Below are 17,296 nucleotides of genomic sequence, written 5' to 3' on the forward strand. Positions count from 1 at the left end.
AGAATTTGGTGCATGCAACCAAATAAAGGGAAATTTAATTATCTATTGTATTAACAGAAGTACTTTGGTAATTTACTCTTTTAGTTATACTTAATTATATATAAGGTTTTTGTAGAAATTTTTTTCCAAATTTTATCCACTTTCCATAAATCTCCCTACTTAATAAAAACATAAATATATGATTCTCCTTTCAGTTTTACTCGATCTTATATTAAAAATTATTTTGAATTATTATATAATATATTTACTTAATAAAATTTGTGACTTGTTTCTGCATATTCGATTATACCTTTTCCACACAGCCGTCGCAGAGAATATAAGGCCACAAGCCCAAAAACATTTTTAGGCATCTTAAAAAAAAATTTGAATGAAAAACAAAAAAAAATCAGTGTTTTGAGACAGCTCTTCCGATATGTCTCATATTTGGTCGTTCCGACAACTCTTCGTACGCATTTGTTAAGTTTGTGACTGTGTCTTTATCCTTCTATCAAGTTATGGTAGTATTCTAGCTTTTCGTCTCGCACATCGGGGTTGTTAGATTATGCCTTTTTCTGTTTTCCATTTGTAATCGTTTGATTTGGATGAAGTTCTTGTTGAACAAAAAAAGAAAAAACTTCTTAATTCTTAAGAAAGTACTTAACTATTTCCATCCCAGTCTTTTAACCTCAACACATGTTGGAGTAAGCTTGATACACAAGCAAGTCTAAAGAGATTAGAATTGGAAGTTTAGGAAGTTGTGAGAAATAAGGAAATTGTCTTCCTAGGAGATTAGGAAAGTGAGATTGTGAAGTTCCTTATAAATAGAGATGTCAGGTTGTGACTTCCTATAGATTTTAAGATACGAGAGTTTGTGAGCTTTAGGTTTTTGAGGTATTTTTCCTAAAGTAATAAAGAGAGTTCTTTAGAGTTTGTGTCAATTCTCTTTTCTTGAATCTTAGATTTGGTATCAGAGCAATTCGATCTTCTAGGGAGCAATGTTCGAAGGTACAATAGTTGCAGCTACACCGAAAGAAGGAGCAGGATCTACATCTATTCAGTGTCCTATGCTGAACCCTACCAACTACACCGTCTGGGTGTTAAGGATGAAGATCACCTTAAAGGTTCACAAGGTTTAGGAGGCAATTGAACCTGAAACAGCAGCAGTCGATGATGATAAGAATAACATGGCTATGGCTTTACTGTTTCAGTCCATACCCGAGGTTTTAGTTCTGCAGATTGGTGATTTGGATACAGCGAAAAAGATTTGGGACGCCATTAAATCGAGACATGTTGGGGAAGAACGTGTTAAGGAAGCACGTCTACAAACGCTTATGGCTGATTTCGAGAGACTTAAGATGCAAGATACAGAGTAAATTGATGAGTATGCAGGAAAGATGTCTGAGATAGCCTCAAAGTCTGCTTCGCTTGGCGTAGTGATTGAAGAAGCCAAGATGGTTAAGAAATTTCTTAATTGTCTTCCTCCTAAGAAGTTCAATAGCATAGTGGCGTCTTTAGAACAGGTACTAGACCTTAATAACACTACGTTTGGAGACATTATTGGACGTCTCAAAGCTTACGAAGAGAGAATCGGTGAAGTAGTTGATGTGCAAGAGGATCAATCTAAACTCATGTATGCAAAGATGGAAACACAGAACTACAGTCGCGAATATACAAGCGATTTTCGGAACAGAGGACGTGGAGGTCGTTTCTATAGAGGGAGAGGCAGAGGACGAAGCAATGGACAAAGAGACGCGTCCCGCATCATGTGTTTCAGATGTGACAAACAAGGTCACTTTGCTTTCGACTGCCCTGATCGTCTATTAAAATTACAAGAAGCTGAGGTTCTGGATGTCACAAATACGCAAGATGCTGATGAGCTCATGATGCATGAGGTAGTCTTTCTAAATGAAAAACGTTGTATTCCTAGCAAGTTTGAAACCAACACAGAAGAGAACAACATCTGGTATCTTGACAATGGGGCCAGTAATCACATGACGGGTGATAGAAGATACTTTGAGAAGATAGATGAGTCTGTTACCGGGAAGGTAAGGTTTGGAGATGATTCTTGAGTTGATATAAAAGGAAAAGGATCTATTTCACTAGTTGATATGGATGGGGAGTTGAGAGTAATGTCAGATGTGTACTATATCCCGGATTTAAAGAGTAACATAATTAGTTTGGGACAAGCAACAGAAGCTGGCTGCGACATCAGGCTAAGGGGTGGTTACTTGACAATGCGTGATGCTCAAGGTAAATTACTTGCAAAGGCTCCAAGGTCAAAAAACAGGCTCTACAAGATTTGTATGGGCTTTCATGACAATGCTTATTTGAATCTATCATCTATTAGCGAATCCAGTCGATGGCATGCTCATTTTGGGCACATAAATCTCGAAACTATTAAGTCTATGAAGCAGAGAGATCTCGTTCAAGGACTCCCACAAGTAGTGTTTGAAAAGGAAATCTGTAGTTCGTGTCTTCTTGGGAAACAAACGAGACAGACATTCCCACAGGCCACCACATACAGAGCTCCTTCAGTTCTCGAATTGGTCCATGGTGATCTATGCGGACCAATAACACCAGTACATCTGCTGGAAATCGTTTCATCTTTGTTCTTATTGATGATCACTCACGGTATATGTGGATTACGCTGTTGAAAGAAAAAAGTTATGCATTTGAAAAGTTCAAGATTTTTAAGAACCGAGTTGAACAAGAATCAGGGGCTCGAATCAAAACTTTCAGGACGGATAGAGGTGGTGAGTTCGTTTCACAAGAGTTCAATGAGTACTGTGTGAATTCAGGAATCCATAGACACCTTACTGCACCTTATACACCACAACAGAATGGTGTTGTGGAACGAAGGAACAGAACGATGATGGAGATGACAAGAAGCATTTTAAAGCATATGAAAGTTCCAAATTATCTTTGGGGAGAAGCAGTGAGACATTCTACATACTTATTAAACCGGGTTGCAACAAGGGCGTTAACAGATAAGACACCATATGAAGTCTATAAGAAACAGAAACCTCGTATCGATCACCTAAGGATCTTTGGCTGCATTAGCTATGCGAAGGTTGATCAACATCTACTTAAGAAGCTTGATGATCGATCCAGAATGTTAGTTCATTTGGGGATAGAACCTGGTTCTAAGGCATATAGACTATATGACCCACAAACAAGGAAAATTGTTGTAAGCAGAGATGTGATCTTTGATGAAAGTAAGGGCTGGAATTGGAGGAAAAATGCAGAACAAGATGGTGACGGAAGTTTTAACATCACACTTGGTGACTTTGGAAATCATGGTATCTTGTCTGGAGAAGTGATAACTAATAACCCTGAACCTAGGGACGACACATATGGTGGTAATGAAGGAGACAGAGACGGAACAGGGATCAACGATCACACACCAGAATTAATAGATGACGAGACTGCAGAACACAAAGGGGAAGATGATGGTGTGGACAATAATCCACATGTTTTAAGAAGAAGTCAGAGACAGAGCAACACCCCTAAGTATCTTGGAGATTATGTTTTGCTTGCTGAGGAAGAAGGAGAGACACTTCTTTTGTGTTTGAACAACGAACCAAGAAGTTTTAGTGAAGCCAGAGAATCAAACAAGTGGATAGAAGCATGCAACGAAGAGGTTAAGTCAATTGAAAAATTGCACACTTGGGATTTAGTTGATTTACCTATTGGGATAAAGCCAATTGGACTCAAATGGGTTTTTAAGCTGAAGAGAAATTCCGATGGTAGCATCAACAAGTATAAGGTACGACTTGTTGCTAAGAGCTATGTACAACAATATGGAATCGACTTTGAAGAAGTTTTTGCCCCTGTTGCACGCATCGAAACCATAAGACTTCTTATAAACATTGCAGCGGCTAATGGTTGGGAAATTCACCATTTAGATGTCAAAACAGCATTCCTTCACGGAGAACTCAAGGAGACAGTCTATGTCACTCAACCTGAAGGATTTGAAAAAATCGGGTGTGAAGAAAAAGTTTACAAGTTGAATAAGGCTTTGTATGGGTTGCGACAAGCTCCAAGGGCGTGGAACAACAAGCTCAACCAAATTCTTGAGGAACTGCAGTTCAAAAAGTGCTCAAAGGAACCGACTGTGTATCGAAAAACAGAGGAAGCACAAACCTTGGTTATTGCAGTCTACGTAGATGATCTTTTTGTCACTGGTACGGACAAATCAATCATTTACAAATTTAAGCAGGAGATGGCTACTAAATTTGAAATGAGTGATCTTGGATTGCTAACTTACTATCTTGGGATAGAAGTAATTCAACATGAGAATGGCATTGTGTTAAGTCAAAGGAGATATGCTCAGAAGATTCTGGAAGATACAAGAATGGCGGACTGCAATTCTGAGTTGATACCGATGGAGGTTGGACTTATGTTATCAAAAGCAGAACATGAGAAGGAAATCGATGCTACGGTCTTCAGGAAGAAAATTGGGTGTCTCCGTTATCTAATTCACACAAGAACGGACTTGTCATACTGTGTAGGAGTCTTGAGCAGATATATGCACAGTCCTAGAGTGTCACATGGAGCTACGATGAGACAGTGTTTGAGATATCTCAAACGAACAACATCCCTCGGTTTAACCTTTGAAAGATACTCGAAGATACCAAGGTTAGTCGGTTACAGTGATAGTAGCCTTAGTATCGATCCAGATGACGGTCGCAGCACAACCGGTCATATCTTCTACTTAGGAGATGGTCCTATTTCTTGGTGCTCACAGAAACAAGATGTAGTGGCTTTATCTTCGTGTGAAGCAGAGTTTATGGCCGGAACTGAAGCGATTAAACAAGCTATTTGGTTGCGTGACTTACTCAGTGAGATTACCGGGGTTGAGGCCAAGAAAGCTATTATTCGGATTGAAAATAAATCTGCAATAGCTCTTACAAAGAATCCCGTGTTCCATGGCAGAAGTAAACATATACAGAGGCGTTTTCATTTTATCAGGGAATGTGTGGAGAATGAAGAAGTTGAAGTTGAGCATGTTCCGGGAATCGAACAAAAGGCGGATATACTCACTAAAGCTTTGGGAAATTTAAAGTTTAAGGAGATGAGGGAGCTCATGGGTGTTCAGGACTTGGAGAAGATGCATTTCAAGCTTAAGGAGGAGAATGTTGGAGTAAGCTTGATACACAAGCAAGTCTAAAGAGATTAGAATTGGAAGTTTAGGAAGTTGTGAGAAATAAAGAAATTGTCTTCCTAGAGAGATTAGGAAAATGAGATTGTGAAGTTCCTTATAAATAGAGATGTCGGGTTGTGACTTCCTATAGATTTTAAGATACGAGAGTTTGTGAGCTTTAGGTTTTTGAGGTATTTTTCCTAAAATAATAAAGAGAGTTGTTTAGAGTTTGTGTCAATTCTCTTTTCTTGAATCTTAGAAAACACACCAACAACTAGATAGGGATAATGACCAAACGGAGTCAATCAGTAAAATGTTGATGAGTTAGATGCCAATGCTACACTATCAACTATAAAATAGTGATTGTGCTTAACTAAAAAAAGTCGTTTTGATTAAAGAAAAAAAAAACTGAAACATAACGGAAGAAGTTTCGATCCAGAGACGCACGGCCCACGCCATACCAATCTTCATGGCAGGTATTACGAGTGAAATCCGTCGGATACACTCTTACTTGCTGCATTTAAAACAATGACAACTTGACATGTATTAGAATATAGGAGAAAGCTTTGTTGATGTAAGAAGTTTCTTGTAGCTCTCTAGCTCTTGGTTGGTTACAGAAGAACATTCGAAATTTATAATCAGTTTCTTAAGGACTGCTGAATTCTCAAGAAAGTAATTGACTAGTTTAATCCCAATTCCATCTCTCCTCTGATTCTTAATCTCAACATACTCGAGCGAATATATTAAACATTGAGGCACGTTGGTAATGTCCATTTGCTCTGGCTCCTTTTCAACAAAATATTTTCTGCGGAAAAAACAAGCTGAGTTTACAATATCTTATAACAATCTTCTTTAGCCAAATCACAGATTCGAGCAGATTCTTACAGTTAGGATGAGGTTTTTTAGATTGGGACAGCTCTCAAGAAAGGCAGACAATAGTTGTAGCGATGAGCTGTTGACTTGTGCCTCCAAATGATACAAGTTTTCGAATATGGGAACCGGTACGAGTTTGGAATAACCAAAAAGAATCTGCAAGAAGAATAAAAACGATACATTTCAGATATTTTTCATAGAGGATTAATACATTAAATTGTTATCTATGCATTAGAGAGGTATATAAATATATATTTTACCTGTAATTCCCACAAGGAGATTGTCATATGTCTTACACTAGATATCCCGGTTAAGAAATCACAGAAAATATTAAAATCATCTGGTCTCACAGGATAACGTTTGGTACGAATGTCGATCTTGAACAAGGAACTCAGGTTCTTTACGATAATGCTATCAGGTTGACTCCATTCAACACTCATATGCTTGAGTCTTGGAGCATCAATCTCAACTGAAAAATCTGTATAACCACTATGCACTGCAAAGGATAAACAAAGGCTATTCAGAGTCTGAGACCTCAAACGCAGGAACAACCCAACTTGTGCACTCAAAATATCAAACGGCCTGATCAGCTCAAGATCTTCAAGAACAGGACATCCCGAGATGAGCTTCTCCACAACTAAAGGACCATCCTCACCGTAACAGACTTTTGATAGTTTCAAAATCTTGACACAAGGTAGAGAAACAACAACCTTTGGATTCTTTAACTCTACATTACAAAGGTTCAAAGAGACCAATGTCTTGCTCTTGTAGATGTTCTGACGTATGAAATCATCTCTGTTACAAGGATGCATAGAAACATCCAAATCTTGAATTCCACCATCGACCACAGTTCTGATCAGCTCCATGAATCGATCTCGATAGCCACTGCATTGAGAATACGTTATCTTGAACTTTTGCAAGTGTGACCCGCGGTTAAACTCCATAAATATTCTCTCCATAAACCTAGCGAAGTCTTCTTCGTTAGGATAAGGCCGGAATTCAATGGTGTATAAATCAAGTACAGGAACGTTTAACCAAAGATTTCTCCATCGCTTGGATAACACGCTTGTCTTAACATAATTTTTGGTCCGAAGGTATGAGAGAATCTGAGTTAGCAAAGAATCCGGCAATTCGCTGATATAATCGCACTCCATCCCTATAGCACGAGAAAACAACAACAACAACAACCAACAACACAAAATCGATTCCTAGGGCGATGGGTTTCTCAAGTTTCTCCGTCGATTCATAGAAAATATCGTCAAGTGAATAAACTAACCCGTCTCTGTCGATTTGATTTGACGGCAGATTATGTCTGGCGATATCACAAACCCTATTTTTTAAAAACACATACATCAAAAATAACATAGGAGGAGAAAATACTTGGGTTCACCTTTTCTTTTTCAACCAATCAGATTACACCAACTATTAAATAAAAACTTTTTTAAAATATTTATTATTTTTTTAAAAACTAATAATATATTATTAAGTTTTGATTTACAAGGTTATATGTTCGTTTAGGTTTATTAATAGAATTTATATTTTACAATTAAATGATATAATATTTGAGTTTGGGTTTATAAGAAAAATTATGGTTTATGTTTGGATTTATAAATTAAAGGAAGTTAGGATTTAAATTTTATAATTAAACAAAATTATATGTCAGAGTTGATAAATGAAAATTAGAGTTTAAATTTTATAATTAAAATAGATTACAGATATCGGTTTAGGTTGACAAATGAGAATTAGGGTTTTAAATTTATAACTAAACGAAGTTTTATATTGGTTTGAGTTTATAAAAGAAAATTAAAGTTTAGATCTTATAATTAAACGAAATTATGTGTCATTTTAGATTTATTTAAATTAATATATTTCAATTTTTAGTTAATAATTTTTTAAAATACTTATTAATATCAATTTTATTTAATATGATTTGGTATTATTTGATTGGTTTAAAATTAGAGAGGTGAATGATTGAGTTCACCTATATGCAAACATATATGTGAGAATCTTTTCATAAGAAAATAAAACTGTGCATCAGGGTATATATACATATACATACCTCTAGAGTAGGCTGAGAGATGATCATATGTCTAACACTCGAAATACCAGTGAGAATACCAAGGATCATGTCTCTCTTCCTTAAATCCTCATTTAAGGACTGCCGCCAAATTTGACGTTAAATTCAGTGTCAAGGTCTATCTTGTACAAGGAGCTCAGGTTCTTGACCAAGATTTTCTCAGATTGACTATCTCTAAAGCTCATGTACTTAAATTTTATAACTATCTTGTACAAGGAGCATCAATTTCAACCAAAAAATATGTAGTAGATATTCCCCAATTAAACATATGACGAAAGGTCTTCAGAGTCGGAGATTTCACACGCAGGAGAGGAAATGTTTCTAGATCCTCATAGTAAATTCTTACAACGGTAAGATCTTCAAGAATAGGACATCCAGAGATGAGATTTTCCGCACCCAAAGGACAATCGTTACCGTAAGAAATGTTATCTAGATACATGACCTTGAGACAAGGTAAAGAAACAACAATATCTTGATTCTCAATTAACCCTACGTTTGCAAGCTTTAAAGTCACCAGTGTCTTGTTCTGGTGATTGTTCATAGGCATGAAATCAATGACAAACAGAGAATTCTTGGCCTGAACATCAAGATGTCGAACCCCGCGTTCAATCGCTGTGGCGATCCAATCGCTGTGGCGATCCAATCGCTACATACATTGTGTATGACGTGATCATTCTTTATCTTGAACTTTTGCAGGTGTGACCCGAGGTTAAACTCCATAAACTTTTCCATGAAGGTCTCAAATACTTCTTCATGAACAGGGAAATAATCACTGACCTGTAATTAAAGTCCAGGAACACTTAACCAAAGATCTCTCCATCTGGTTGATAAAACGCTTGTCGTGACAGGATCTTTGGTCGGAAGCTCTAAGAGTATATGAGTTAACAAATACTAATACGGAAGTGCGCTGATTCTATCATTAATTCCCCATCACAAAACCCTAGTAGCTTTCAAAATAAAAAATCGAAGGGGTTAAATTCCACAAACTTCTCCCAAATTCTAGGGTTTAATAATCACATGTACCTAAAACGTAATAAGCAATAGAGGAATCTGAAGAACTCACTGTCATTATTTATCATCGGTTTCTTAGCCTGAGCATACTCCAGCGTATATATTAAACATCGAGGCACGTTGGTAAAGCCCATTTGCTCTGGATCCACTGCTACAAAATAATCCTGCAAAATCAACAAGCTGAGTTTACGATATGTTTCAGCAAACTTCTTTTGCCAAATCACAGATTCGAGGAGATTCTTACGGTCAGAATGAGGTTTTCAGATTTGGACAGCTATCAAGAAAGGCTGACAGTAGTTGTATTGAGGAGCTCCAGACCGTAGCCTTCAAATGATACAAGTTATGGAATATGGGAGTCGGTCCGAGTTTAGAACATTGGCAAACCCCCTGCAAGAAGAATAATAGAGAAACATGTCAGCTATTTTTCACAGAGAATTAATAATATATGCATTAAAGAGTATATAGATTATCATGTGTCGTACACTAGATGTATCCCGGTTAAGAAATCACAGAAAATATTATGCCTCCTTAAATTAGGGCTAATGTCCATCTTGAACAAGGATGCTATGGATGGTCCTATTGGGGAACTTAAAATGTTGCAAGAGACAGGGGGAATTAAGGAGTATCATGAGAAGTTTGAGTTGATCTGTTTGAGGCTGCGACTACCAGAGGATTATTTGGTTCGTGCATATTTGGTGGGGCTTAAAACCAATACTCAAATGCACATTAGGATGTTCCAACCTCAGACTATAAGACAATGTTGGATGTTGGGAAAGTTGTATGAACAAGCTCACCCTAGAAAGGGAAGTGGTGTCACATCTAATGGTTGGCAAAGTAGTAAGTGGCAGTCCGGAGGGAATACTCAACTTAAGACAGGAGCTTCCAATAAGTTTGACTGGGTGCAGAAGACAGGTAGTTTCGAAACAGCTTATAAACCCAAGGATAACTCTATGCAGCCACGCAAGTTTCTGTCAACAGAAGAGATGAATAAGCGGAGGTCATAGGGGCTTTGCTATTTTTGTGATGAGAAATACTCACCTGAACATTATCTTACTCACAAAAGAAGCAATTGTACATGATGGATGTAGATAAAGTAGAGGAAGAGACTGATGAGCATTACATAGAAAATGTGGAAGAGTCTGAAATGATTAAAGAAAGAGCTCAGGTATTAGTCAGTGCAGTGGAGGGGACATATGACTTTTGGACCATGCGTGTGAAGGGGTACTATGGAAAACAGAGTATGGTAATGTTACTTGATTCTGGTTCCAAACACAATTTCATGGACCCAAAAGTGGTAGAGAGGTTGAAAATTCCATCAAAGCAGTGTCTAACCAAAGTCTTTGTTGATGATGGTCGCAAAGTGGGAGTATCTGGTAAGGTGGATAAGTTCAACTGGCACTTCAGGGATACTTCTTTTGAAGCAGACATGATGGTGATACTGTTGCGGGGTTGAAATCAATGAAAGACTACAAGTCTACAACGCAGTGCAAATCTAATTTCTTCTCCAACAACCCGTTTTTCAGTGTGAAAAATCTATAACTATAAAGACTTCAACGCAATGCAAATATCATCACTATGCTCTATGAAACTGAGATTATAATCAATGAAAGATAAGCCGTAAAAGCATATAAGATCAATTAATGGTTAAAACAATCCAAACAGAAGTAAGATGAGTACTTGCGAGAAAGCTTTGTGGATGTAAGAAGCTTAGCTCTCTAGCTCTATCGAAATAGAAGAACATGTGAAACTTAGATAAGTTTTTTGAGGATTGGTGAATGTTGATTCCAAACCCCGTGAACCTTTGATAAGCTTAATCTGCTTTGGCTTTGGTAAAACAGGATAGTTCTGCGGAAATTATATTAACAAAAAATAATAAAAACTGGTTTAAACAAAAGATGGAGTTTAACATCTGTTTACGAGCTTCAATGACACCAATGTTTAGCTCACATAAACATACTTAGGCATGAAATCTATAGCACCACAAGGCTTTTCGTGCAAACATCTAGATGTTGAACTCCACTCTGAGACTCTTTTCAATGTAATGGTAAAGTTGTTTCATTAAGGGTGAAGAAGAATACTATCAGAAACAATCCTGAACAAAAACAGAAAACTAAATTATTAAGACAACTTTAGTGCAAAGAAAAAAAGAACTAAGTCAATCAAAGACAAGTTGACATGTGGGAGAAAGCTTTGTGGATGTAAGAAGCTTCTTGTAGCTCTCTAGCTCTTGGTTGGTTACAGAAGGATGTGTGAAACTTAGAGTCAGTTTCTTGAGGACTGCTGAATTCTCAAGAATGTAATTCACTAGTTTGATCCCACTTTTTTCCTTAATCTTAACATACTCCAGCGTCGATATCAAACACTGAGGCACATTGGTGAGATCATCAGAAAGGTTTTTCCTGAAATCGATTTGCTTTTGCTTCCATGGAACAACAAAATATTTTCGCTCTGGCTTCCTAAAAAACTCCAGCCTGATTTCAGTTTCTTTATCTGGCTTCATTAGATCAGAAAAGTCAAAGGTAATAACTTCAAGAAGAGGCGAGGCTGAGACGAGCTTCTTTATGATCAAAAGACCACCTTTATTCTCGTAATAAATGTGTTGTAGATGCATCATCTTGAGTTTAGGGAGAGAAGCAACAAACTTGGGATTCTCAAGCCCTACGTTTGCAAGATTTAAAGACACCAATGTCTTGCTGACATAAACATACTTAGGCATGAAATTGATGGCACCCTGAGGCATTATATCGCACATATTAGCCTCTAGGTGTTGAACTCTGCGATGGATCACTTCGGCTATCAAATCCATGACTCCATTGTTACTGTCCTTAGAATCATGATACCTTACCTTCTTTTTCTCTTGAGAAAAGTCGAGAAAAGTTATCTCTTTCACTCCTTCGAAAGAATTATAATCCATAGTTATGTTGAAATTTTGCAAGCTTCAGAAATCTACGCATCACCCTCGACATGGCTTCTCGTCGAAGAGAGACCTTAACGGTGGTTAAGTCCAATACGAAAACCTTTAGCCAGAGAAATTCCCATCTCTTCGATAAGACGCTTGTCTTAGCCGAAACGCTGATGGAAAGGTACGAGAGTATGTGAGCTAGCAAAGAATCTGGCAATGCGCTGATTCTATCAAACTCCATTTCTAGAGCAAAACCGAATCCTGAGCGATGAGTTTCTCTACTCTGTCGACAAAGTCTAGGGTTCAAAGTAGATCAAAGGAATCTAGGTTTGGAAAATGAAAACTAACCTTTAAGAGATATTCTTTAGGGCGTTGAGTTTCCCAAATGTATACCAAAAGGTAGAAGTCGGTTAAACGTAGAAAGAAAGCTAGGTAAAAAAGATTAGGGTTTTTAGGTGGGAGTTTCACAAACAGGCTTGTTGTTTCGGCCCAAAAGGCCACTAGAGAAAAGCATGTAGCACGAGAGCTTCTCTTTTCAATCGGGCTTGTTTTTGCCCTCACTAAACTAATTCACTAGTTTAATCTCAACATACTCCAGCGTAGATATTAAACGTCAAGACACGTTGGTAATGTCTAATTGTTCTGGCTCATCTGTAACAGAATAGTCCTGCCAAATAATCAACCTGACTTTTCAATTTGTTTCAAGCAGAGTTTTACAAAGTCGAACAATGTTGTTTAGCCAAACCACAGGTTCAAAAAGATTATCACCAAGAAGAAGTTTTTGAGATTTGGACAGCTCTCAAGAAAGGTTGGCAATAGTTGAACACAATTTCAACCAAAATAATTTGATGTTAAAACTGAATCGGCAAAGTAATCACAATTTATGCATGAGCCGGCATGGGCAAATCACAACCGACAAGAATTCTTTATTTATCTTGTAACAATATCCATTATGGATGTAAATTATCATTTTCTACTTCAACGACGACACACTTGTCCATATATGGAAAATAATATAGCACTCATAGAAATTTCGATGATGTCCACACAAAAAAAGCATAACATTTGGTTTTCAACCACCATATGAGTATTCCATAGTTAAAGAATCCAAGCCTTGTCAAAAAAAAAAAAAAAAAAAAAAAAACTAAAAAAAAAAAGAAAGAAGAAGTTAAAGAATACAAAATGAAGTACAAAAGAAAAAGTATCACCAGAGATTTCTATTTCGTAAGAATAGATTAAAGCAAGAACAGTTGAATACTTTAACCAGAGCCGTGCCTTAGTTATAAGTTTTGAAACATTCGCCTAGGGCCTCTCTTTTCCTAGAAACAAAAGTGCCAATTTAAAAATAATACTATTGTAAGTTTACCCCATACTATATATGTAAACGTGATTTTACATATATAATCAAGTACAATTCTAATTTACTTTTAAATAAAACTACTCACACAAAATAAACTTAAGATTTGAAATTAAAAATGAGGTTAAGTAATATGGACTTCTCATTTTATTGTTCATTGAATTGTTTTAGATGTTGTATACTTGTTAAAATGATATTCACGGTCATCCTAAATTCTATATTTTTATCCACTTTTGAGAAAACATGCATATAGCATATATTAGATTTTAATTTGATTTTTACAATTCATCTGTTGTATTATAAATTTATTTTATATAAATTAAAATAAAATGATCTAATACATTATTTATAAGCTCGCCTCCGGCCTTCATTATCGTTGGCACGGCTCTGACTTTAACCTTTAAGCACATAAGATCAAAACTTGGATTCCAAAGGACCGCCTTGTCCATACTTGAGATTAAATCCAATATCAAGGTCTATCTTGACCAAGGAACTCAAATTCTTAACAACGATCCTATCAGATTGACTATCTCTAAAACTCATATACTTAAGTCTTGGAGCATCAATATGTACTAGCCATTCTCCAATCAAATGTTAAACTGAAAGTTTTCAAAGTTTGAGACCTCACACGAATAAGCGGCAGAAATTCTAGAAAATCAGTATATTCCCATATGATTGTAAGTTCTTCAAGAACAGGACAACCCCAAATGAGCTTCTCCAGAGCCAAAGGACCATCCTCACTGTCAAAAGTGTTTTCCAAATGCATCGTCTTGAGACAAGGTAGAAAAATAACAAACTCTGGATTTTTAAGCCCTACATTTGAAAGCTTCAAAAATACAAATGTCTTGCTCTTATAAATGTTAGTAGGCATAAAATCAATGGCATGCGAAGCATTCGTGGTCTTAACATCCAGATTTCGAATCCCGCAATCAACCATTGTAGCAATCCACGGCACAAATCATGTTCATACTTCAACTTGAACGCGGTTAGCCTCAAGAAACTTGTCCATAGAGCTCTCAAATAATTCTCCATGAGCAGGGATGTCATGTAAATATAGGTCAAGCTCAGGAGCCTCGAGCCAGAGGTTTCTCCATCTGCTCGATAGAACGCTTTTCCTAATCGATTCTTTGATGTGAAAGTTGGAGAGTATATGATTTAGCAAACCTTCCGGCAACTCACTGAGTCGATCACGCCCCATCACAAGATCATGACCAACATCAACCATCAATTTTATATACCAAAAATCTGCATGTGATTATGTGAAGGACATGAAGAACTTACCGTCGATTTGGTTTGACGTCAGATTGTCGCCGGAGATCTTGCGTCAGGGTTGAGCAAAAATATTAACTTACAATCAAAAAGAAGAATCAAATCAAATAAAATGTTTATATCTGACAAAGTTATGACAAAATATATTGGGAAGATATGAGCGGATTTTGTGAAATACTACTAACGATTAGTTGTGCACTTTCAGCCGTCGTGTGGTCTTTTTAAGGTAAAAGATTTGGAGTGAAAAACCACACACGTTACATTACATTACCACCGCAAGTTCCACAAGGGAAAAGAGGTTTCTTCACCGTGAACATCTCGTTTCTAGTGAAATTCTTGTAAGAAATCATCTCATTTATAGGTTTCAGGACAAGGAGGGCAACTATCGTTACATGCAGCTTCCACAGGTTGTTTGTACTACCATACATACGGCTGTGAACCTCGAATTTGAGACTCCTACAGAAGCTTTATGAGACTGTTTTGAGCCAACAAAGAAGAGTGGAACGTGCAGACCTTCTCGCCAGACACAACCAGCTGATGTTGCTGCTCCTTAACGTCCACCAACTCCGCTGGCACCACTTCCACCATTTGATGTGAGTGAGTTTGTTGCTCAAGTTCCTCCACATGAACCTCATACAGACTTTGAAAAATTGGTTTATGACACAACAAAGAAGAACAACACGCTACTCACATGGATTGCGAGTTGGCTTCAAGAACTCACACCATCTTGTCTTACTCCACCACCAGTTCCAGCGGATCCTGCTACTGAGGATGAAGAGGACGACACAGCCATTGAGAGCATTGCCACTACAGTTTCTACGACTAGCTCACCCTCCAGCCAGCCTGAAGACTAGACGAGTCCGAGAGTCCCAACACACTAGACGCTTGATCACGGGTTTTTCTTTTTCTTCTTTTATTTTTCTTTAAGATTTTCATTTTCATTTCTATCTTTTTATTGTAGGACTCATTTCTTCTCTTTGTTTTGCTTTCACACCGGGTTGATGTGAAGTAAGTCTGGGGAAGGATGTCTTCCTATTACTAATTTCGTTTTTCTTGGATGTTTTCTTTTGGTCTTGCTTTTGGTGTTTTCTTTGAGTCGTTTTATTGTTTCAAACCTTGTCTGGAAACTATGAGCTTTTCTAGGGATTATCTTCTTTGAAACAACATTCTTATGAATACTTTAGTCCTTTTGATTTTAGAACAAATTTTGGAATGAATATGACCATAGTTAACACGCCCCAAAGACCCTCACCAAAGAGAATATGGAGTTGATTTGGCGTTGTCTCTAGCTTTGATAGAACTTAACCAGATTTAACTTTCTGCTTTAGGACTTGGTGTACATCGAACAAGACTCTTCCCTTAAGCCTTACAAGACATGCATTTCCTCATAAAAGTATGCTTCCCCTCTCTCTTCCCTTCAATACTCAAGAAAAAGAAACAGTTTAGAAAAGAGACTAAGAGGATATAGGTAGCAAAGAAGTAAGCTGAGGTTTGTGCATAAACCCTTGCATCCTTCGTAATTCATGGAAACCTGTCCATAAGGAAAGAGCAAGTGATTGATAAAAAAATATACAATGTTACGCTAGAAAAGTAGGGAAAAATCGATCTCTTGGAAGTGAGAAAAGAGAGAAGAAAGAGAGCATATGAAGGAAGTCTTGGGCATTAAAAGGTTGAAGAAGTCAATATGCTCGGTGAACGATATTCCTTCGGTGAGGCCGCATGCTTTAATTTAATTTATGTATAGAGGCAACAATGGCGATACTGATAGTTCTTTATAGTTGTGGGATTCAGAGTAAGGAATGTTGATCCTAATCATGGGAAAAGTACATAAAGTAGTTCTTAATTTTAAGTAATGAAGAGTGCAAAGAAGAGGTTCCCAAAAATATTTGAGTTTCCACTTTCAAACATTTTCTCCGTTCCTAAGATTTTGGCTGTTCTTGCTTGAGGACAAGCAAAGATTCAAGTTCGGGGGAAATGATCTGTCTGTGTTTTATAGAGTTTTAACTATGGTTTTTATATTTGTTTTGGTCTTTTATTGAGTCAAAGTATCCTTTTAGAGTCTGTTATAGGTTGTTCTGGAAAGAAACTGGACATTTCGGAACGAAAGCATGCATTTGGAGCTAAAGGACTAGTTGAAGCTTCAGAAGTTCGGCTTCAGTAAAACAACTTTCCACCGTTAGATCTTTCTCAATTTTGGACACAAGCTTCATGAAGATGTTATCTGTACTTTCTAAGTGGCTTGAAGAAGATCCAACGGTGTAAACAAAAGTTATGGGTAAAACGGTGAATAATGATCAGTCTGGCGAGCAGATGGAGCATGCGCAAAATCATGACCTAGGATCGACCGGTCGACATATAGGATCGACCGGTCCTGTACTTTCACCGAAAATTCTACGTCGACCTGAGGGACATGGATCGATCGGTCCTCACCAAGGATCGACGGGTCCCATTCCCGAAACAACTTTTCCTTTTATGTTTTAAACTGATTTTTAGGTTTTTCTTTTAAGTTAGAGGCTCGGTCTCCGGAGACATAAGTTTTATTCTACGCACTTTTGAGAACTTTTAAGCTTGGAGAGATTTATTCCTACTCTTGATATTAATCTATTCCTTTGCAATTCAATTATGTTTTCTTCATCATTGACTTGCTGTTCTTGTTTCTCTATGTCTGAGTAATTTATCAGTTGG

General features: G+C 37.2%; 2 protein-coding genes and 2 pseudogenes across 2 annotated transcripts; all 4 read right to left on the reverse strand.

Moving 5' to 3' along the window:
* Positions 1-5,687: 5,687 nt before the first annotated feature.
* On the reverse strand, positions 5,688-7,302 carry LOC104728568 (F-box/FBD/LRR-repeat protein At5g44980-like). The gene is made up of 3 exons (XM_087476219.1): positions 6,256-7,302; positions 6,008-6,151; positions 5,688-5,927 (listed from the first exon to the last, which is right to left on the reverse strand). The coding sequence occupies exons 1-3, from the start codon at positions 7,147-7,149 to the stop codon at positions 5,913-5,915; spliced, it is 1,053 nt and encodes a 350-aa protein (XP_087332345.1). The 5' UTR covers positions 7,150-7,302; the 3' UTR covers positions 5,688-5,912.
* A 629-nt stretch (positions 7,303-7,931) lies between these two features.
* LOC147934794 (putative F-box/FBD/LRR-repeat protein At5g44950 pseudogene) lies at positions 7,932-9,151 on the reverse strand (annotated as a pseudogene).
* A 1,969-nt stretch (positions 9,152-11,120) lies between these two features.
* LOC104728570 (putative FBD-associated F-box protein At5g44940) lies at positions 11,121-12,331 on the reverse strand. Its single transcript, XM_087472800.1, has 2 exons — positions 12,001-12,331; positions 11,121-11,966 (listed from the first exon to the last, which is right to left on the reverse strand). Exons 1-2 carry the CDS (start codon positions 12,224-12,226, stop codon positions 11,239-11,241), a joined length of 954 nt encoding a protein of 317 aa, XP_087328926.1. The 5' UTR covers positions 12,227-12,331; the 3' UTR covers positions 11,121-11,238.
* Positions 12,332-13,756: 1,425 nt separating this feature from the next.
* LOC104728571 (putative F-box/FBD/LRR-repeat protein At5g44950 pseudogene) lies at positions 13,757-14,540 on the reverse strand (annotated as a pseudogene).
* Between the last annotated feature and the right edge of the window lie 2,756 nt (positions 14,541-17,296).

The sequence above is a fragment of the Camelina sativa genome, chromosome 11 (genome assembly GCF_030686135.1).
Source record: "Camelina sativa cultivar CO46 ecotype springtype chromosome 11, ASM3068613v1".
Taxonomy (NCBI): Eukaryota; Viridiplantae; Streptophyta; class Magnoliopsida; order Brassicales; family Brassicaceae; genus Camelina; species Camelina sativa.